Here is a 23615-nt window from a genome sequence, read left to right on the forward strand (position 1 = left end):
TCCCCCTTGTTGTTTTGTTTTTTTTAGTTTTTTTTGTTTTCTGCTTGGTTAGTACCTTTTGTATATTGACAACATTTGTATATATGAATGTGTATTCTTTTCCCCTACGAGAGTTTTGTATGTTGTTGTTTTTTGTTAAAAAAAAAAAAAAAAAAAAAAAAAAATACTTGGCTTTATTTCACGTCACCCTGACCTGCCCATAAACACTTTCGCTAGAAACGTCCTGATCAAGTTGTGCTTGCGATTGAGTTTCTGTTTGAGCGACTTCATCGGAAACATCCTCGGATGATAAGATAATATCGATCTTTTTGCAACCTTATAGCATCTTTGTTTACAAGTAACCCTCCAGAGCAGAAAAATGATTATGGTAATGGGGTTTCTTTCCCGAAATGCATTGTATGCAGAAAGACCAATCACAACAGACTTCAGAGCAGATTGGTCACAGGTATGGAAGGGAGGAGTTTACAGACCTTAAGATGAGAACTGCTTCAAACGAATCGTTTTGTTATCATTAAAAATTATTCTAAAAATGAATGTACATTCTGAGAAAATTACAATGTTTTCTGTTCTTAGATACATTTAAACCTGTTGTAGGGGACTCCAACACAATATTAGGACACTTTAAAATACCATATGACCTGCTCTTTAAAGGTAAAGTGTGCACTTTAATGTGCAAGCCTTTCACAAAAAAATAAAAAATAAAATAAAAATCACAATTTATCCTGCATCTAATAGAAAATAGAAGAAAGAAAATAATATTCATGATTTATTATTCAAATGTTTTTTAGCATCTGCAAATATTTCTTTAACAATACCACAAAAAAAATCACTGTCACTGGAGAAATAAGAATACAATAATAATAATCTACTCCTAAATGAAGCATATTTTAGGATAATTACCTCAATTAAAAAATCATTAATAATTAAAAACAAAAATTATGACATTATTTAAATGGTTATTCAGTTAACTACAAAGATAAGATTTTCATTACTGTATTAGTGTATTTATCAATAGATAAACACTTCGCACGTAATGGAAAGTAGATTAAACTGACTGATATAAACAGTGATTTGCACATTTTTTAAAAACAAATCTTTTGCTGGACAGATGGGACTTGAACAAGCTGAACGAGACACAAAGGAGTTCCTCTTACACCGTAGTATCTACATGTTTACACCGGATCAGAAATCCGCTGTTTACAAAGATGCGCAAACCACACTGCCAACATGAAGCTGGAGGATTTGGACTCCAAAAGGTAATGCAGGCCTGCAGGTCAGGATGGAGCCGTGTTATGACGTGTTTCCTGTTAGATAAAGCGTTCCATGTGGGCCGCACTAATGAAGTGGCAGAGAAAACGCTCTGTGTGGCTCGACCATGTGAACATGGAGGAACAAAGAGATTCAACCTCTTGCATTCAGTAAAAATGACTCATGGATCTTTGCTAATGAATACAAACACATCTTCTGCACATTACCATACTTTGTTGTAAACAGGGCGACTACAATTGCTTCTGCTCTGGTCGTGCTCTTATCTTCTACAGTAAGTCTGCAGTTTTGAGTTTGATTGGTTCTGAATATGGGGCACATTTGTCTTGTTTTCAACTCGACAAAGACTAAGTTTGTCACTGAACGAAAACAATCTGGATTAGTTTGCAGTAAACATTTCCTGCTGGCTCATTGTGTCTGCTATTGATTTTGCAGGAGCTGTTTTATTGATCCACAATCAGTCCGATAAATTATCATTATGAATACATATTGTGGTGGTATCCCTGCTGTGGAGAAAATCAGCTAGTCTCCCAACTTCATCAAGCTGTTTTGATGGGCTTGATAGGTCATACAATAATGCAAGCTAACTGAAAATGCAATTAGCAATCAGTGTGTTTATTGTATCATGGTGTAATCATGCATGAAAAAATGCATGGCTTCACACTTCAACATCTTCAACAAAGCTGCATTCAGGTCAGTGGAGGGACTGCAGTTGGGTCATTCAGTGTCAAATCAACCATGAGGTCTTCAAAAAACTGATCATGAATTATCTTCTTCTATAAATGATCCAAAATCAATAGATATTCAATTATTTTTAAATGAAAATGAAAATCCTCCCTCAGATTAATTATTTATTTTCAATGATTCCATTTCAGGATTCTTCTAAATGGTTCCAATTACTGAACTCAGTTATATGTGAAAGTTAGAAGTAGTCTATTTAGCAAAAAAAATGGCAAATCAGTTACAATTTCTTACTAAGTGGATACACATTAATTCAGATAATGACGCTTGGATGGATTGTGAACAATATGATTGTAAAGAAATTAAATTATGAAATTAAAGAATGTCTGAAAAACAAATAATCTTGTTTCCCTCTATCAAAACACTATCATAAGAACAAAAGTACCCAAAATATTATTTTTCCAAAATGCATACCTGTTACTCAAAACAAATCAATGATAATCTTGTAAATTCTGGATTCATTTTTACTCTTAATTTTTAAGGCCCTATATGGTTCAGTGCCAGAAACAATGTGGCTCCATGTGCAAACTCTTAAATTTGACCAATTTTCAATGATCAAAAAGTCACTTTGCATAAAGCTTATACTTATCGTTTTTAAAGGGGAATGTCTGAAGAACAAATAATTTTTAAACTTATTAAAGAAGTTGCATCTTATGAGATCAAAAAAGACATGAACATGTTTACTACTAGAAAATGTGTAATTGCGGTAGGTATAGTTTTATGCAGTGGATTATTATAACGTTGACAGGGAATGCAGAATCACAGTGTTCACATTTAAAAAGTTAATTTATCAGTTTTGATCCTGACCCTCATTTACTATATCAATTCATCTTTAAAAAAAAAATCTCTAAAAATAAAAGTATCTTTTATTCGATCATTAATTAATTAATTAAAATAATTATTATAATATTAATCAATAATTTAATAATGAATTTGATTTAATCATTTATTTTTAATTGAACTGTCATGAATGAAATGGAATCATTAATTGTTGCACTGGACTAAATGCACCAATTTTCATATATAAAATTTACACAGAATTTACAGAACCATTTTTTAAACAATTTACACATACATTTTGCTTGTGTTATTGTGTAACTGATTACAATGGTTTTGATTCAGGGAAAAAAACACTAGTTGTAGATTGACAGGAGGATGATAAGAGCTGTGGTCAAACTTAGAGCCAGAAGTGGATGTTGGTTAACGGACGTTGTCCTGTCAGTTACCCAGATATCTTGAACCTCACACTGAGTGCAATCCGGCCCACATAGTGAACACACAGACATGTCCCGTCTTGTCTCTGATGTGTAGGACCGCACTGTCCTCCGTCCTGCAGAAGATAAGGGAAAGATACAAGGAGCTTGGAACACATACTGGAACCTAAAAATGCATTAGAGAATCCGGAGCTATTATTTAAAGAGTCTTACGGGGCTCATAATAATCGTAGATCTTGACCACAGCATCTTGGACACTGGTCACCTTAAATTCCTGGATGGTGGATATTTCACTGCAGCTTTCCTCTGTGGTCACCTGTGATGAGAGGAAAGACAATGAGACTGGACACACAGAATGAAGACAAAAACAATGAACCAAATAATCCATCATCAGCACAAAAACAGACTTAGCACACAATACTGTAATGTTGATTAAATATTGTAGAGCTAAGAGGAACTCACTGTGTCTAAATAAAGTATAACTCGTCCTGAAGGTGTCTCTACTCGTCTGACTATATCATTTAGCTGGACACCGTTCTGGGCCAAAATGAACCCCGAGAGTAAAGCCACGTCCAGTATGGCCATCCCCGTCTGTCCCAGGCCCTGGTTCTCCCTCAGCCTTAAAAAAAACAGCAAAAATACTGCTTTCAAACAGATTTCTAATCAAAAGCGCTTACTCACAGTGACCCCAAAAAGTATTTGGACACTTAAAAATGTTTGTATTTCATGATTTGCATCAGTTATCCAAAATGTAGTGCAATATTAATGACACATAGTGTAGAATATGAATATTTTTAGGAATTGGTTTCTTGATAATCAACAATGTGGACACTGATTTTACTTTTTAACATCCATAATGAGACTACTGTATATTATTTATTGTGGTTTTTTATTACTACTATTGTTATTATATGCTTTCTGTATTGTACTTTTTTGTAAGAATGTCCTTTATTATATAAATAACAATAAACATCCACAAAGTTTGCCAACCAGAAACTGTCAAAGACTTTTTGTCTTTTTTTTTTTAAAGAATATGTTTTCTGTTTCATACTTCATTTTGTGAATTTTTTTTTATATTGAATTGTGCACTTGCTATATTTTATTTAAAATAAATGCCATTTGTTTTGATATTTTGTTATATAATACAAATATATTTATATTTTTTTTATTATTACCATTTTGGATTTGAAATAAGATATTAAACAACGTATTGTTGATATCTTTTATGTTATATATTTTTCTAATTTATATTATTATATGTTTAATGTGATTTTTATTTTTATTAGTCTATTAATTAACCATAATCAAGCAGCCCTATTGTTTTGTTAACATTTTAATCACATATTTTGGTTCTGATGAAATCATTTCTTAACTCAGCCGCTCACCTGAAACATATGTTAAGGTTTACATTGAACTCCTCGTCATCCAATACATCTATATACAAATAAAAGGCCTCGTCCGTGTGCATGTCACGCCGTCTGAGCGATGTTCTCAGGTTCATCACGTTGTAGAACACACTAAGCTGAAACAGTAAGAGAAAATCAATATTACTCTAATAATTCTTTGGGATTTTTTCCTCATTTTATAAAGCCGGTTTATGTGCTTCATGGCGAGCAATCAAAGGTATAATTACACACTGGACTGAGAAAGTATCTCTTTTTATCTTTATGGGGATTTCAGCTGTTATTCGCAGCGGTTGCACCTTCATAACCTGCTTTCATTGGTAATAGCTTGCTAACTGACAGGTTTGCAATGGAGATGTTAGCTTGGTCTGCTGTGTTAAGATGGTCAACCAGCAAATAGCAGCTTTTTTTAACTTCAATATTTTTTGCAGCAGTACAAAACAATGCATTTCAGGACAAATTGTCAGAAAGTTTAGAAATACCTGAAAAAGAGCAAAGCCTTTACCCTCTGCCACCACCTCAATATCAACCTCCTTTACTGCTTCAATCTGTAGAGACAAACCCAATATAATCCTGTGTCACTTAGCAGGTCTTGACAAATTACTAGAGCTTCACAATAAGATAAGAGCTTCTTGATAAGAAACCACACATATGCCGTTTAATACTTAGGTTAGGATTTTTTAGGTTTTAATGTTAGGAGTTACAGACTGTTGTTTAGAAACATGGGGAATACAATTTTGAATAAAGTATTTTATGCTCACAAAAGCATTTATTTGATCAAAGATACATTAAGACACATACAGTACACTGTGAAATATTGTTACAATTGAAAAGAACTGTTTTCGATTGTAATATATTTTAAAATACAATATATTCCTGTCATGGCAAAGCAGAATTTTCACTGATTCAATAATAAAACCACATGATGTAAACACTGTGCATGTTCATTGTGCAAAAACTAACCTTTTCTTTGTGAAATTACATAAAATTGGACTACTTAAAAATGACCATGACAGCCCTTAAAACAATTTAAACAGCTTTACAGCTCAAATAATAGAGGTTTTAACTGAAGAATTAATGTGTTTTTATAAAATTATATGCTTCGCATTTGTGCTTTTACAATAAGATTGTTCATTAAGATTGTTAATCTTAATGCATTTATTTGATCGAAAATACAGTAAAAACTGTCAAATTTTGTTATAATAATATATAAATTATATTATATTCCTATATTTTAAAATGTAATGTATTTTTGTGATTCAAAGCTGGATTTTCAGCATCAAGAAACATTTCTTATTATTATCAATGTTGAAAGTAGTTCTGCTTTATACTTTTGTGGAAGTGGTGATGCATTTTTCAGGCTTCTTTGATGAATAGAAAGTTCAAAAGAACAGCATTTATTTGATTTGTAAATCTTTTGTAGCATTTCAAATTTCTTTACTATAGCATTCATTTCTTTCAAAAAAAAAAAAACTCTGCTGACCGCAATCTTTTGAACAGAAGTGTGTATCTAGAGCAGTGTATTATATACATACGGGCAGGTCTTGGCTCTGTTGGAGCAGGTAATTGTCTCTGTCTATGTTGAATGTGGCGACAGCACCGGAGGCACCGTTCACAGTGATGCTGACATCTATGGACTCTGCGCTGCTGAAGGTGGCGTAGATTGACAGCGCATGCAACGCCATCACTGTATCCTGAAAATAAAGACAAACAAACTGAGCAAAGATATTTTAATAAAGCTTTAGAACTGATCAAAACAATAAAAAGGCCATTCAAAAAAAAAATGGGATAAGCATGTATCAGTTTTGGCAGATGTTATAATCTCTGCGTCAGTGACAGGTGTCTGTGTATCTATGTCACAGAAACACTCTCAATTCAATCACCCGCCGCCTGGAAAACAACACCGCACATGTGCGGAGCAGAGACACAGATCCTTTAATCTTTCCACACTCTGCCAGGAATCGTTCAAGCGCAGTCAGATGTTCTCCTGTTGGATTTGACCTTGTTGTGTCAAAGCGAAGGGCTTCAACATGAGTGTAGAGCTTTATCAAAGCTCACGTCCTGGAAACTGCTAGTTATCATTGAGGTAAGTGTTCATGACTGATCGCAGGCCTTCGGTCCAGAGCCAAATCTCCAGGATAATAGTAAAATAGATAAAAGTACACTTTATTGTCTCGCCTCAATGGCCTTTGGCACAGCTCGATTTCCAACTGAAACATTTGCCTGCCAACAAATTCACCCCCCTGAATCAATGAAATAGATCATAGATGTGTGTAATCATCAACAGTGGAAACTAGTCAGTGCCGCAGTACTGTAGATGTTAAACCCTGCTGACTGGAAGGACCCTGTGGTTGAAGGAATTTTACAGGATCATTTGTGGTGTAATTTGATTAGCTTTTTTTGTTTGTTTGTTCCTTCTTTTCTTAAAAAAAAAAAAAAGAAGAAGCTTTGTTACAGCTTTGTTACAAGGAGATTAAATGGGCCCAATCCATATATGTTAAAATACTATTTATTCCCGTGATGTAAAGCTGTATTTTCAGCATCATTGCTCCAGTCTTCAGTGTCACATGATCTTCAGAAATCATTCTAATATGATGATTTGCTGCTCTAGAAATATTTCTGATTATCATCAATGTTGGAATGCTGTGCTGCTTCATATTTGTGTAACTATAAAGCCAGTGTTGTAGGCAATTTAGTTTTTTTTTTTTAAATGTTGACATTCGTTTCAGGAGCCTGAATGCCTTAAAGTGCCTTTTAGTCAGCCGTTCTGTCCCGTTTAAACTGTTTCTATTGTCTCTCTCGTGAGATGATTGTCTGTTTGATATGTACCTGAGTGGATCCGTATCCCCCTAGATGGTTTCTTTGCTTACTGAGCCACTTCACCAGAGTGAATCCTTCATCCATTAGCTGGAGTCTGTGCATGGCGAGCAGTACATAGGCCGACATCTCAATATCTGATGAACTTGGCTGCCAGGAATTATACAGGACGTTGGCTGGAGATCTCCAGGTTGGCACTCCATCTGAAAGACCCAGGTACAACATCACCACCCAACTATTATAAACACATTTTACTGTGCCAGGTACGACGCTCATCCATAACACTACAGCTGCTCGCTCGATTTAAAGGAAAGTTGCAGGCTATTTTACAGCTTCGTGTGTGTGTTTCACATCTGTGGCGTGCTGTCCTCAGAGTGTAAATCCAGAGGATATTTACCAACAACTAGTGCTCTGTTCAACAGCTCGGTGAGGGCAGATGGAGCGGCGGTGCTGTTGGCCAGAGACAGAGCATAGGTGACTACAGACAGGCTGTAGTTACTGGAGATTCCCTGAGCCAATCGAGACGTCAGGTAACTCACGCCAGAAGAGATGCTGCCTTCATATGTACTCTACCAGAGAAACAAACAGATAGTCTTCAATTAATCCATCCATCCTTTCTACGTTCGATCGATCGATCGATCGATCAATCCATCTATCATTCAATCATTCAGTCTAAGTCACCCTGTATTCAGCGTCCTCCAGAAGAGCTATGAGGACATACGCTGTGAGAGACACGGGCCCATCCTGTCCTCCCTGTAGCTCTGTGTGGATGACCCGACCCGGCTCGTTGAACGAACCGTCAGGGTTCTGATGAGCCAGCAGCCAATATGCTGTCCTCTGCATCACCATCGGCTCAATAGAAATGAAGTCCTGAGCCTGGAGGAAACACCTGAGCACGAACGCTGACAGCCTGAATATCATAAAACACACCACCAATATTAAATATGGTATATGCTATTTTTACCCCAAATCAGAATTTATGCTGTAATGTGTTTATTTGTGTTACCATGTGCTGCCAGAATCATCACTGTCTCCAAAAGCACTGAAGGAGCCATCAACCCTTTGGTAAGAAAGCTCACGTTCATAAGCTGCAACCAAACATATGATATATTTTTATGACAACTTGGGGACATTTGCTTCTTGTGCTATAGTACTATAAGACTCCACACGCTCACCTTCCATCATGTAGCTCATAGCTTTGTTTCTGGTCTGTTCATCGCTCTGCTTGGTGCTTCTCATGTACTGGAGAACATAAATATTCGGAGCAAAATGGATCATGTTCTGCTCACCACAACCATAAGGCATCTCAATGAGAGAGTCTAGATTGTTAATGGACGGGCCTAGAATGTCACCTTCAACACAGACACATATAGAGGATAGATGTTTTCACTCATTAATGCAAAATTGTGAAGTGAAGTCCTCTTACAATAGAAATACAGAGTGAGGACACCCACCCACAGCAGACACGCTGGCACTTTGACTGTCAGGAACCACATTTGGAGGAAAACTAAACGACATTGTCCTGGTTAGCGTTTTCTGCTTCAGTTGAAACTCCAGAAACAAGGTTTGAGTGAACGACTGCTCCAGTCCCTCTGGCTAGAGAAAAATCATTCATCACCATCAACATCCAACAAAAATAACAACAAATGTTTAGCAGGATTTTTCACTTTCCCAGCTGTTGCACATATTGTACACTGCACATTGTTGGAGTCTGTTTAATTTGTTTAAAACAAAAATGGATTACAGATTTGGTTTGCTGTAATAAATAGAATCATGAAGAATGAGGGGAAAAAAGCTCAAATATCCGGATGCATTGTAGTCATGAACATACCTATATATATGTGGCAAAAAATGCCATGAAAACTGTCAAAATGTTAAAATAAATAATTATTTAATTAAGAAGTTAATAAATAATTCTTCTTAAATAAACATCTTGAATTTATTTAAATAAAAACAGATTTTCCATTGATGTAAGAAATATAGAATTATAAAAAATGAGGAAAAAGCTACAAATGTTCATATGCATTGCAGTCGTTTAATTTGAGTTGATAATTTACATTAAGTTTGAAAATTTGCTTGAGTTGAAAATGTAATAATAATGTCAAAATACATAAATAAATGCATGAATAAATAAAAAAATAAAAAAAAATCTCAAAACAACCTGGATTTCCATTATGCAAAAACGGGCCAACGATTGTTTTCTTTTAAATTTGGGGTGATATATTATACTGAAATGAATCACCTTGACAAGAACCGTCTTGTAGACCCAGTCTGAAGAGTAGATGGACGTGGCTTTGACAGAGATGGGAATCTCTCCCAGCGTTGTGGCTCTGATGGGGAACAGAAGTGTTGTGATGTTGTTACTCAACACTGAGGCTTTCCTCACGTTGTCCAAAGAAAATCCTCCGTTGTCTGGTGACACAAACTCAAACATCAAACTTTCTGCAACCACCACCATCACCTGTGACAGATAAAGACAAGTAGAGAGCTTCAGGTCAATTGTAACGTAGCTGACTCCAATTCACAAATCAACTTCAAATTGCATTCACAGAACAGTTTGCTTTTGTTTATTTGTGTGCCAGGGTTTAATGTCGGTGTCCTGACATTTTATCCTACCAGTCAGATTTTCGTACCCGGGTTTACTTAGCATGCGCACATCAATATTGCGTTCTTTTTCTCATGCTAAACAACAATATTTAATGTATCTGCATTACTGTAAGGGTAAGGGGTTTAGGGTTGGGGTAGGTGTAAACTTTAATAAAAACGCAATCTAATTGGTAGAAAAGAATATTTATTGTTGGTTTCCTGTAGCTGTATGCTACAACCACGAATATAACACATAATTACTGTATTTGCAGTAATGTAAGGGTAGGTGTAGACGTTAATAAACCATAACTTTACAGTAGTATTTTTCGTTGTCGAATTGTACTACCCACTGTTATAATAGGAGGTAGAAAAATCTTACAACGTAGGACAAATCGACAGAACACCAGTGCTTTGTTCAAATAACAAACACAAAGTTTAACAGTTTCAGCAGTAATAATGATTCACCCAAAAATGAATAATATGTGCTGAAAATGTACTAACCTCAGGCCATCCAAGATGCAGGAGATTTAGTTTCTTTTTGGAACAGATTTGGAGAAATGTAGCATCACATCCTTTGCTTGCCAGTGGATGCTCTGCAGTGAATGGGTGCCATCAGAACGAGAGTCCAAACAGCTCCAGTTCATCAATTTACATCATGTGAAGTGAAAAGCTGAGTTTTTATACGAAACAAATACAATTTTAAAGATGTTTTAATGTCAAACTGTTCTGGTTAAAAGTGCTCTTCCTTTAATATTGCTTTCTCCAATTAAATATGTTGTCTTGTCTGAATTAGAAGAGAAATGTGCACAGATCTAGTACGGTTTACATGCCAAAACACTTCTAAACAAATACGAAGGTGGATTTTGATGTGAGAGAACAATAAGGGATTCTTTACTGGAGGAAGCGTTATTATTGATTATAGATTATAGTATTTTGGCCAGAAGCAATGGTTTAAAGTTAAAAGCGATGGTTTAAAGTTTAAGGATTTTTTTCATACAATCAAGCAGCTTTTAACAAGATGTTAACTGATGGACAGGAGTGGTATGGATTACTTGTGGATGTTTTTATCAGCTGGTTGGACTCTCATTCTGATGGCACCCATTCACTGCAGAGCATCCACTGGTGTGCGAGTACTGCAATGCTACATTTCTCTAAATCCCTTCCTATGAAGAAACAAACTTATCCACATCTTGGATGGCCTGAGGGTGAGTACATTTTCAGCAAGGTTTCATTTTAGGGTGAACTATTCCTTTAAAAAAAACTAATAAATGTGTTTTCCTGTATCAGTTAATCAAAGTTTAGAAACTAATCTCACCTCCAAATCTACATCCATATAGTTGAATAAATTGACTTCCAGCAGTAGCAGTTCTCCACGGATCAGGAATGCCGGGAGATTCAGTAAAACAAAGAAATCTCGGAACACAGTCAGCTGGGAAAGAAACTCTCTTTTAATAATCAGTATCTCTATTATATATATTAATATTCAGTGATGAGTAAACTGGACATGGTAAATCACCTCTGCAGGAGCGCTGATGCCCAAACCCAGATTCTCTGACATCACGATGGCAAAGGCCACCCAAGAGGTCAAGCTGTCCGGCACAGTGAACTTGAAGGAATCCGAGACAGAATTACTGCAACGTAAGAAATAAAAACAGACACAATTTAGTAAATTGCTGACATTAAATTAATGTAGATAGAAGCTCAGATCATTCTTAGGGAGGGTGGGGGGGGGGGGGGGGGGGGATTGAGAAGCAGAAGACAATACTAAACAAATACTTTGATTAAGCAAGGATGCATTCAATTAATCAAATGTGACAGTAAAGATATTTATAATATTTAAAAAATCTATTTAAAATAAATGCTGTTCTTTTTTAACTTTGTACTCATCAAAGTGTTCTGGGAAAAATGTATCATGGCTTACATAAAAATATGAATCGGCACAACTGTTTTCAATATTGATAATAATCAGAAATGTTTCTTGAGCAGCAAATCAGCATATAAGTATGATTTCTGAAGATCATGTGACACTGAAGACTGGAGAAATGATGATGAAAATACAGCTTTACATTACAGGAATAAATTACATTTTACTATATATACACATATAAAACAATTATAGGGGCAGATGGGCAGATTAAAACATTAAAACACCGCAAACCATGAATATGAATGAACTCCTCAGAATTTGAAAGGGTCTTTCACATGCACCTGATTTTTTGTGTTGTATCTGTATCTCATCGGTCTAGTAATGAGCAACTATTGACATCCAATTTTGCAGAAACAGATGTTGTATTGAGTGATTAGTGAGCGTCCTGTTGCGTGTCTCTTTTTAATACAGATGGGGCTAAGGAAAAGGCCCCAATTAGGCAATTATATGTTATTTTAAATGGTAATAGTATGTTTTTACTGTATTGTTATTATTATTATTATTGTTGATCAAATAAATTAACCCTTTGTCAGAAACATCTTTAAAAAACAATGGGAAAAAATCGAGGAGATGCATGAGAGGGAAGTTGTGGCCTAATGGTTAGAGAGTCGGACTGGCAATCGAAGGGTTGTGAGTTCGAGTCTCGGGCCGGCAGGAATTGTGGGTGGGGGGAGTGCATGTACAGTGCTCTCTCCACCCTCAATACCACGACTTAGATGCCCTTGAGCAAGGCATTGAATTGAACCCCCAACTGCTCCCCGGGCGCCGCTGCCCACTGCTCTGTGTGTGCGTGCGTGTGCGTGCGCACGCTTCGGATGTGTTAAATGCAGAGCACAAAATCTGAGTATGGGTCACCATACTTGGCTGAATGTCATGTCACTTTTTATGTGAAGTTACTGGGGTCTCAGTAGACTAAAGCAAAAGTTGTTCCGCTCATTGTTGTCTAGGAGAAACAACTGGGATATTAAAGAGATCTCATTTTTGAATTCTTGTTATTTCCTACTTAAAGTCAGCAATTTCTCCTCTTACCTCACATTAGCATCCAGCCAGATCCAGGTTTCAGGAAAATCTTTTCGCTTTCTTGGTTCCTGAAAAGCCTCGCTGTCCAGCTGATTCAGATAGTCTTCCGTCCCTGCTGTGGAATATATGAGCTTCGATGAGAGAATGATTATGAAATGCAAGACATTATAGGCAAAACCATTGTTTTTTCATGTACTAGTCAATTTTGAGATTTTATCTTTGCTTACATTACATTTCTTATTTCCAGACTAGTGTAAAGAGCCCATTTGAACTTCATATTTTAGTGTTTATTTTTTTATATATTTATATATAATAGGGGAAGTCGTGGCCTAATGGTTAGAGAGCCAGACTGGCAATCGAAAGGTTGTGAGTTTGAGTCTCGGGCTGGCAGGAATTGTAGGTGGGGGAGTGCATGTACAGTTCTCTCTCCACCCTCAATACCACGACTTAGGTGCCCTTGAGCAAGGCATCGAACCCCCAACTGCTCCCTGGGTGCCGTAGCATAAAAGGCTGCCCACTGCTCCGGGTGTGTTCACAGTGTGTGTGTGTGTGTTATCACTGCTCTGTGTGTGTGCACTTTGGATGGGTTAAATGCAGAGCACAAATTCTGAGTATGGGTCACCATACTTGGCTGAATGTCACGTCACTTTCACTATATATTTCTGGCTGTTGACAGTATTTTCTGATTAATGGAGTGATAAAAAATATATTCAAAATACCCTGTTAACTCAGCAAAATGAAATAAAAAGGTTTTTCAACCTGGCTTTAGTCAATGTTCAGAATTCTGTTCTGGAAATGTATGCAAATTAGTGCATATTTAATTATATAATAGCTTATTTGCATATGTAAACATCTTTTCATTCTAAATTTAATGTTTTAATGTACTGTGATTAATAAGCAAAGGATAATATCTATTTGTTAAAAATTGCACGGTTGCCAGGACGTTACTAGGTGGTTGCTAAAGTGTTCTGAGCGGTTGCCAGGAGACTTACGGAATGCAGGTAAAAACTGATCAATTTCCTGATTCAGCATGGCATCAGTCAGAACCGTGACGCCGCATGTCTGCAGAATACAATAATAACCATAAACCCTTGTGGACAAATGATACGAGTTCTGTTCCTGAGATTAAAATCAAGCATCAGATGACATTCATGTATCTGATCTACCATGAATATGGAATACGGATCTCCCATTTTCATGCTACTGTAATCCGTATGGGTCATCTCTCTGCTATATGACATAAATTCTTCCAGCACCTGAAAAACACACACAGAAGCTCATGTTGCTCATCTTAGGTTAGTTTTGTGATGCAAGACATCATGTGAATAGAACAAGCTGCTGTTTGTTGATCACAAATTCTGTGTTGAAATTAGTTCACCTAGTTCTGATAAACACAGCTCCTCTCAGTTTCTTTCTTTTGTCTAAAAGTGAAACACAGGCGTGGTGTCGGCGTTTGGTTACATAGGATGCCCAGTTATAGTTATCGTGTGATCTTTTTGTGGGTGAAACAATCGTCTGAAAATCTCAAAGAAGATTTCCCACACTTTAAAACACAATACACTGAACAAGATAAGAAATCAGGTGAGAAACTCGGAAAACAAAGGCTCGGTGTTGATGACACAATCTAGAATCTGTATAAGACCATATTACCGTCTTCTCTGTGATGCCATTGTCTTTGCTGGAGTCTAATGCTGCTTTGTCCACCACCAGAATTCCCAGCAGAGATCCGGCCTCGGATACAGACACGGAGAGAGAGACAGAATCTGCCGGTTCGGCATGATCCTGACTCCAGCTCACAGATACCTGCAATTGAGATCAAGGATTAAATATTATTATAATGACACTGCAACCTATTTTACTTTAATAATGTGACAAATTTCAGCGTGAAACAAGAGTATTCAACTAGAATCATTCAACGGTCAAATGACTGCATGTACTGTAATATATACATTTAAATTACAAGACATTTTTATTTTATTGCAAAAGATGTGATAAAGTGTCCAAAAACATTACATTCAGTTCTTATATATATATATATATATATATATATATATATATATATATATATATATATATATATATATATATATATTATCTACACACTGTAATAAAAAATGTTTTCACTTTTAATGTGATTCAATTATTTTATGGTTCTTCTATTATTCTGTGGTGCTGATAATTATTGTACTATATATTTTCACATTGCATCAATATTTTGGTAAATATTTAAGTCAGGTAAGTCATTAATTTTGAAACTCTGGTTTTGTACAGATATGTTTCTGTACAAATTTTGCACTAAGTTTAAAGATACTTTGCTAACATTCTGTAATATTCTAGAGCTTTCTGGAACATTCCAGAACACTGCAGGACTATTGGACTGTTAAACTGTTGTTAGCTCAGTTTAATGCATGTACCATGTCATTTTTATGCATGAGTAAGTTGTCAACATTTTATTCATAAAGAAATATAAAAAATAAAAGTGAAACAAAACATAATAAACTTAATAAATCCTTTATGTTTTACAGACTAATAAAACACTTAATCTGTAATGCCAAATAAATGTATTTTATTTTTTAAATGGCTGATTTTCATCAAAATATCAGAAAATGACTCAATTATATAATATAAAAATAGTACATTTGCATGAACAAATTAATTAAATATAATTAAAATGTAACATTAAAATTAAAATATAATAAAATTGCAGAATTTTTTTATTTTATGGCATCATTAAATTAATTAATTAATTAATTTTGCCAAACATTCTTTATCAGCATTGGTGTCATCGGTTTGAATAGTCTAGTTCAATGTTTAATATTGACATATTTAAGAATAAAACAGGATAATTAATGAGAAAATCCATCAGGAACATTAACCAGCATTATCACAACAGTAGGCTAAAACAATGACGTAATAGGCATTTAATTACTTTAGAAATAAAATCAATCACATTTATGAATTTCCAATTTCCTGATCTTTACTATGCTGTATTTCCAAACATATATACACGTTGAGTATCCTGTGATGAACTCTTACTGTGTTTTGCAGGACTTGTGTGAAATGAACTTGCAGAGCATCATTCACGATCTCTCCGTCTGGAAGCGTGTGGTATACCACCACACAAGCCTCTGGAGTCCAAGAGTGATCTGTGTTCAGACTGAAGGAGGAGGAATGTACCGTCCCAGCATCCAACACCCGACCGCGGGACATCACCTGCATCAATACAGGCTCATTCTCACAAGTGTCCCAATGACTTATACTTTAAACCTTTAAATCCTACTTAAGCTGATCAAAAAAGCACTCATAAGTTCCAATAATCACATTTAGTATAATCAATTTAAATTTAGTTTTATACTGGACTTAATAACATTATTTTAGATCAAACACATTTTTAAATGTCTGATTAAAATAATATTTAATTAAAATATTATTAACATTTAAATATTAATATTTATTCATATGTAAAATAATACATTTGCAGGTTCCCATTATTCACAACTACATTAAACGGACTGGTAACACTTAAGAACAGGTAACAGCTATTAGTTGCTTATTAGCATGCATATTACTAGAATATTAGCCATGTATTAGTGCTACATAAGAACATATTAATGCCTTGTTCTACCTGACCTTATTCTACACCCCTAATCTTACCCAATACCTAAACCTAACTACTACCTTACTAACTATTAATAAGCAGCAAATTAAGAATTTATTGAGAGAAATGTTGTAGTTAATAGTTAACAAGTGTTACCTATTCTAAAGTGTTACCAATGGGGTATATACAGTATGATTAAATAAATTAAACATAATTTCAGTAAAACAAATTCTATAATTTCAGTAAAACTATTTCTACATGGATTTCTAAAGAAAGAAATAATTCTAAATAAATTGCAGAATTTAAACCCATCATGAAATCTACTTTCCAAATTGATTGATTGATTGATTGCTTGATTGATTGATTGATTGATTGATTGATTGATTGATTGATTGATTGATTGACAAATGGAGGTTTCTCATACAGGGTTTATCAGTATTGGCTCAACAGTTAAATTTTTGTCTTAAAAATGGATGCAGTATCGCTTTATTCAAAATACTTACAAGGTAGTGAAATTCTGCCAGATTAAAATTGTTCTCCAAAGTCAAATACAGCAGCTGCCCAACCTGCAAAAGTCACTCTGTCAGTGAAAACAAGGTGAAAACAAAAATAATGTGAAGTAACATGAAATTCAAACAGCCTGAGTACCTGAGGCTCACTGTCTCTGTGAAGCTGTATGTAGGAACTGCTTGGTGAAGAATAACTCCTGTAGAGCTGAAGACCCTGGACTGCATCTTTAAACCGAGCCTGAAATCAAAGTTAGGAGGAAGGGATGTCAAGTGCCAAGCTTCATCCCAGTTGACATGCTTCTACTATGCATATTGGATATCAAGGCAGTGGAAAGTGTGGCTGAAGTGTTCACACCTGTATATCGAGTGTGGCAACGCTGTCAGAGAGGTGAATCTGGAAAGACATCACGCCATCAGCAGTAACAGGAAGATCAATATTTTCAACTGGAATATCGTAAATGGAAGAGAAGCTGAATGTTGGTGTGTTGTTCATCATGCGAGGTGCCATGGATTCGTTGTTGTTCCACGTCCATGTCCAGGGGCTGAACTTGCTCTGGGTCACCTCCAGCTGCACACTTCTGCTCTGCTCTTCAGCTCTCAGTGGCCGGCTGTCATAGGTGCTTAACTTCAGCTTAGAAAATAAAAAATACAGGGGAAAAAATTAAAAAGGATGAATCCATTGGTCATGTTAGGTCATGTCTAGGTCATATATTTCACAAAAATTAAACATATACTCTATATAAATTAAAGAAAACAAATCAATAAAAAAAGAAAATACAACTTTATTGTTCTCTTTTTTAGAATAGTGAATTCACCCCATTCCATCATTTAAACTAGGCCTGTTCCTTAGAACCATTCAGATTTTTGCATAGTGACATTATTTCCATGACAACTAACACATCCCAATTCTCATTAGTTTGAAAAATGCTGATATATATATATATATATATATATATATATATATATATATATATATATATATAGTGCTCTTGGAGGGTTTTTAGCGTGTTGCTCCAATAGCTAAGGTTTTCTGAGTGGGTTTACTCAGATAATATGTAATTCTATATTATATAAATCTACAATATTCATAATTTTTTTTTGAACTGCTGATTTTACTAAAAGATAATTACAGCAATTTTGTGTAATAAAGTCAAATATACCTGCATTACAGCAATGACACATAGACACATCACACAATTTTGGTTGATTGTCATGAAAATAATAAAATAATATTTTTTTGTGTAATATATATTTCTTTTTATTTTAGGGTGAAACATGACTTCATGATTCACCCAGTTTACCCCAAATATGGACTGAAAAGTAATGTTAATCAGTCTCTACCAGAGCAGTGAAGGTCATGGAGGGTTTTATGATCTGTGGATGCTGCAGAAACTCCAGGTTGTATTTATTCATCACGATAGAAACCCTTGCGTTGCTGTTGTAGGTTAACCCTACAGACAGAGAAATAAAAACAGCTCAAATAAAAACTGAAAGGACATCTCAATTTGTGTATTCATTTGAAAACAGCTAAGTTCGTGTTATTAATGTTTGATAGCCATGTACAGGCAGGATGGAACGCACCTGTAACATCTGTGACATTCACACTAATGTCCAGGTATTCACTGGGCCCATATTCATCATAATATGAGTATGTGTGGTCACCTAACCGTTTGGAGTACGGCACATCAAACGTGATAGCAGCAGAACCGGCAATCTACACCAGAGATAATGAGTCTGATTAACGGTTAACAAAATGTTGACTTTAAATTCAATGCATGGGGTTTCAAATAGGAACCAGTTAGTCACTAAATCAGCCTTTCAACCAAAAGAAAGACATCGAATAAAACAGCTTCTGAAAAATATGACACTTAACAATGCATTTACCTCAGGAACGTTATGCAGTGTTCACAGTTCATTAGCTAGCTATACAACACCAGAGGGCCCTTACTGTTACTTATCTATGTTTGTCTGAATAAATCTTTTATGACATGTTTTTATGAAAAGTATTGAGTTGTAGGCTATAGAAACATTTATGAAAATAAATAGTAATTTATAGAATAATTTATAGAATTAGAGGAAAACAAAGCTATCAGTATCAGTCTCAGCTGAGAAATGTAGTAATGGTGCATCCTTAGTTTCAAATATAGATGATTCTCCTGAAACTGTACTCACTGTTTCTTTGAGTTGGTAATGCTTATTAAGTCCATTGAAAAAGTGGAAATATGTGACAGACATCATCCCACTGACGGGCTTCCCATAAAAATATCTGAAAACAGAGACAAAGTATGAATTTTGTTTTTCTATTGAGTTTTCAGACTACTGTTCAGGACAAACGCTCACTTGGCTGTGACCGTCCCGGACAGTGTGTCTTCATAATGCAGGACGGAGGGGACGTCCACGTTCACCTCGAATTTAGGCAGCGCTGTAAACACATGATATTAAAGACTGCTGTCTTGACAAAACATAGATCATAAAAGATATGCAGCATATGTGAAATCTCACCATAGTAGTCCACAGTGAACTCTCTCTCTTGTACAACATCCTGCATAAATACAAAAAAGAAGTGTTGGAATTGTGTAAAGAGCATCAATTACATGTCAGTTGTATATTGTAGTTTTAGGGGGGGTAAACAGACTGATGTGTAATTTTCATGTTTGCTAAAATATTGTTTCTGCAAAATAGGCCAAAACTTCAAAAAAGGCAACTTTCCACTCAACTCACATTGTTTCCAGCTACAATTTTCCACAGGCCGAGCGGCGGGTTCTGAGAGAGGTTCAGCTCTTTCGAAACAACCCCTAGAAAGCCATTGACAGACAGCCACTGTCGAATCATATTCCCCTTGGGATCCTGTTCACATTTAAAACACACAAAAAACAGTCCATCCATTACATAAGGACAGCACATGAGAACAGTTCCAGTATCTGTTTTGATTTACATGTTAGGCTACTATTGGCTTTACTGTAAGGGATTTATTTTTCTAGCCGACTGATGCCATTTAATTATTTATTTATTTTAAAAAATATTACTAGGGCTGTCAATTTAACGTTAATTTAATTTATTCATTAAGAAAATATTACGAATATTATAAAGCCACAGCAGAACTGTTGTGTGTCTTCAATCAACACAACGATGTTTCTTTTCTGCGAATCGGTTGAACAATGATTCAAAGGCATTTATGTCATTCCTGAATGAAACAGAAACTAACTGAATGAATGAATGACTGAATGACTGACTCATAAAGACATTTACCGCCACCTGCTGGCAGTTATAGTTTAATATAAAAACTTTTTTTTTTTAGCTTGGTATAATTTTATTTTTAAAAGAAGTATTAATTCATTCATTTATAAATAAACAACATTTAAGATAATAAAATAACATTTAAGGGATAGGTCACACAAAAACAAAAAATTCTGTAGTCACTTACTGTCATTTCAAACTTGTATGACTTACTTTTGTGGAACAGAAAAGAAGATATTTTGAAAAATGGTTACCAATTACTTTCAATATATGAAAAAAATACTGAGATGTTTCTCAAATTATGTTTATTTATGTTAAAGCTAAATGCTTATGTGTAATAAATTTTATGCTGAATCAAATAATAAAAAAAAAATACTAAAGCTACTTTTTGTAATATCTATGTGATATTTTTCTCATTTAACCCAGTAATGGCTTTAAATGATCTTCTGTGCGTATTTTCAAAGCCAAATTTAATTTGTGATCAACTTTAATCATTTAATTAAGATAACACATTTTAATCGACTGACAGCCCTTATTAATACACATATTTAGCATTTTAATATATGTGTCATGTGACCATTTTATAAAAGCAATAAGCCCATGAAGCTGTGGCTTACACTAAATTTAGAACAGCTGAGCTGTTTTATGCCAAACTCTCAAGACACCCACCCTGATAAAGATATCGATCTGACCCTTGGATGGCTTTCCTTCAGGTGTAACCGATACAACCCGAAATTTCACCGTCTGCCCTGGTTGGTAGTTGTTCTTGTCAGTCTGGATAAAGATGGACATGCACTTGGGGCTGAAGACCATTGTGGTGGAGTTAGAAAACACTTGATTAGCTCCAACAAACCCCTTGACATCCAGCTGATATGGATACCAGTAACTCATGACATCAGAAAAGACCTGCAGAGGGGAAACAACACACAGTAAACTCTGCTAATCTGTACTGTACTGGTTTTCAGTCAATTCATTTATTTTATTTAGAAAAACATTCATGGAAATGACAGTCTTGATACTCACAGGCGGAAGAGTAAGCAGTCTGGTAGAGCCTTTAAAATGAATACAGAGCAGACATGAATACTTGTTTGAACAAGGTGGAGTTGTATATTATATAAAATCATATGTACATTTCATAGGTCATTTTAATAAGGTCACTTTTCCAGTTAGACAGTGTGATTTTGAATGTAAATACTCTGTTAGACAAATTATTTGTTTAGGATTTAAGAAATTGCATTGCATTGCATCTCAGGCTAAATTAATACATTTTAATATATGTTAATAATTTCTGAACTTCAGAAACTGCAAGGTGCTTTTTAGAAATAATTCAATACTGATTTTCTACATATGTCAGCTTTTCAATGATTAATTGTTCCGTACTGAAACATAACATTAGATAAACTAAGAGAAAGAAATTTGGAGTTCACCACTGATAAATAAAATAATAAGATAAAACAGATAAAAAAATAAACCTAACCCAAGTTTACAAAACAGTATATGCTGGTTTTGTCGAGTTAACATAATAAATGTTTTACTTAAATGTATAGGAGATATTCAAATGTGGGATAAGCCAGATGGTAATTCAATGCAATGCAATAAAATAATAATAATGTTGATTTACCTGCTGGGACAGTGCTCTCTGTTTGGGCCACACTGCTGTTTCCATGGATGAGTTCAGCCGTGACTTTGATGGGATACTCTGCCAGAACGGTGACTGATAAAGTGGTCGGAACGCCACAGCGCAGGACTTCAGAGACAGATATGAGATAGGAGGGATTCTGTGCTGGGCTGAAATTAGAAAATGTCTTATTTTTCATAGCATTATAATAGAGACACATTAATAAAATTCATCAAAGAATCCTGAAAAAAATATGAAGCAGCACAATTGTTCATAATAATAAGAAATGCTTGCGCAGCAAATCAGTATATTAGAATGATTTCTGAAGGATCATGTGACACTGAAGACTGGAGAAATAATGCTGAAAATTCAGCTTTAACTCACAGATTTAAATTACATTTTCAAATGTATTAAAATTGAAAACAGCTATTTTTAATTGTAATAATATTTCACCACATAATAGTTTTTGCTGTATTTTTAAACAAATAAAAGTGTCTTCTTTTATCTTATTTTATCTTACCAACCCTAAATCGTTGTACGGTAGTCTATAATAATGTCTTGAAGCATTTTTTATTTTAAGTACAAATTATACCTTGTTTATTACCTTGGTGAGGTTAGAGTTCCACTGCAGAGTAGTAAACATCCCAGGACCCCAAAAACTTGAAGCCACTCCATTTGTAGGTGTAACACTCCAGTGAATGTACTGTTACTGTTACTGAACTACTGAGACTAACACATGCTTTTAAAGAGCCATCCAACACCTGATCCCACATCACTCCACCTATACACCTGAGACAATAAAAGGCCATTCTCTGCACAAGAAAGGGACCTTTATAAAGACATGTTTGAGAAGAACTAACAAAGAAAAGAGAAAACAATGAATGAGTCTTAAACAAATGAAACTGTAAAGAAATGTGAAGAATACATTCAGGGAAAGCTGTGTACGGTGTCTAAAAAATACTGCTGCACTCTACTATTAATATACAGTTTTGTGCTGTTTTCATAAACAATAAAATGTATTTTAAAAAATTAGCCTTTGTTTTGTGTCAAAGCGAGACTGGGACTCAGTTGCAGGTGCTCAAAAAGGTCAGTTTATTAGATGGGCTTTAATTTCAAAAGGACAGAAAAAATAAAAACAAACAAAAACTATCCAGGAACAGGGCAGTCTGGAGCAGATCCAAAAGAGTCTCCTGGACGAATTGCACTTGGAAATCTACTGATGCAATGCCCAGATAAACTGACAGGGAGGCGGGGGCGCTGTTGAGGCGGGGAACTGGTGGCGCGCTGCGGCGAAGAAGAGGAGTGACAGCGATCTGTGATCGTGAGCACGGAAGGCTGAAGAGTAGTGCTGCCTGAAAGCAGGAGGAAGAGGGAAAAAAAACAAAACTAAAGGATGAAAAAGAAAACGGGCACGATCTCTGTGCAGGCTAAACGAGAGATGTGGACAAAGTTGAGACATGAATGAGAACAACACGACGATCTGACAACAGACAGCACACATGAGGAGACTAAATAGAGAAGGAGTGATTAACATGATGCAGAGCAGGTGATGGTGACCAATAACAAGATAATAATGAAACAAGAGGGCGGAGACGGGCGCCACAGTGACACAGAAGCACATGGTAAGTGTAAACAACCACACACACTATAGGGAAAAACAGATAGATAAGCCCGGGGAC

The 23615-nt window shown here is 35.3% G+C and overlaps 1 protein-coding gene across 1 annotated transcript; it reads right to left on the reverse strand.

The window, feature by feature from the left end:
- Positions 1–2223: 2223 nt before the first annotated feature.
- Positions 2224–22843, reverse strand: LOC132092108 (CD109 antigen-like). The gene is made up of 33 exons (XM_059498195.1): positions 22541–22843; positions 21940–22106; positions 21342–21370; positions 20988–21224; positions 19803–19928; positions 19584–19623; positions 19422–19503; positions 19254–19347; positions 18663–18795; positions 18423–18532; positions 17437–17712; positions 17221–17319; positions 17076–17138; positions 16011–16187; positions 14625–14777; positions 14141–14230; positions 13967–14036; positions 12984–13086; positions 11544–11658; positions 11343–11456; positions 9684–9902; positions 8896–9037; positions 8617–8793; positions 8448–8529; positions 8123–8351; positions 7839–8010; positions 7454–7644; positions 6160–6318; positions 5107–5172; positions 4607–4743; positions 3684–3840; positions 3435–3537; positions 2224–3337 (listed from the first exon to the last, which is right to left on the reverse strand). Exons 1-33 carry the CDS (start codon positions 22609–22611, stop codon positions 3141–3143), a joined length of 4380 nt encoding a protein of 1459 aa, XP_059354178.1. The 5' UTR covers positions 22612–22843; the 3' UTR covers positions 2224–3140.
- Positions 22844–23615: the final 772 nt, after the last annotated feature.

The sequence above is a fragment of the Carassius carassius genome, chromosome 18 (assembly GCF_963082965.1).
Source record: "Carassius carassius chromosome 18, fCarCar2.1, whole genome shotgun sequence".
Lineage (NCBI taxonomy): Eukaryota > Metazoa > Chordata > Actinopteri > Cypriniformes > Cyprinidae > Carassius > Carassius carassius.

Bases quoted from the DNA above. Each gene is read 5' to 3' on its own strand.
- LOC132092108 (XM_059498195.1), bottom strand. From the start codon at position 22,611: ATGGAGTGGCTTCAAGTTTTTGGGGTCCTGGGATGTTTACTACTCTGC. The intron at 21,371-21,939 runs GTAAATCAACAT...TTCATTTTAAAG, and splicing joins AGAGAGCACTGTCCCAGCAG to GCTCTACCAGACTGCTTACT. The intron at 17,320-17,436 runs GTGTGAACACTT...CTTTGATTTCAG, and splicing joins TTGCCACACTCGATATACAG to GCTCGGTTTAAAGATGCAGT.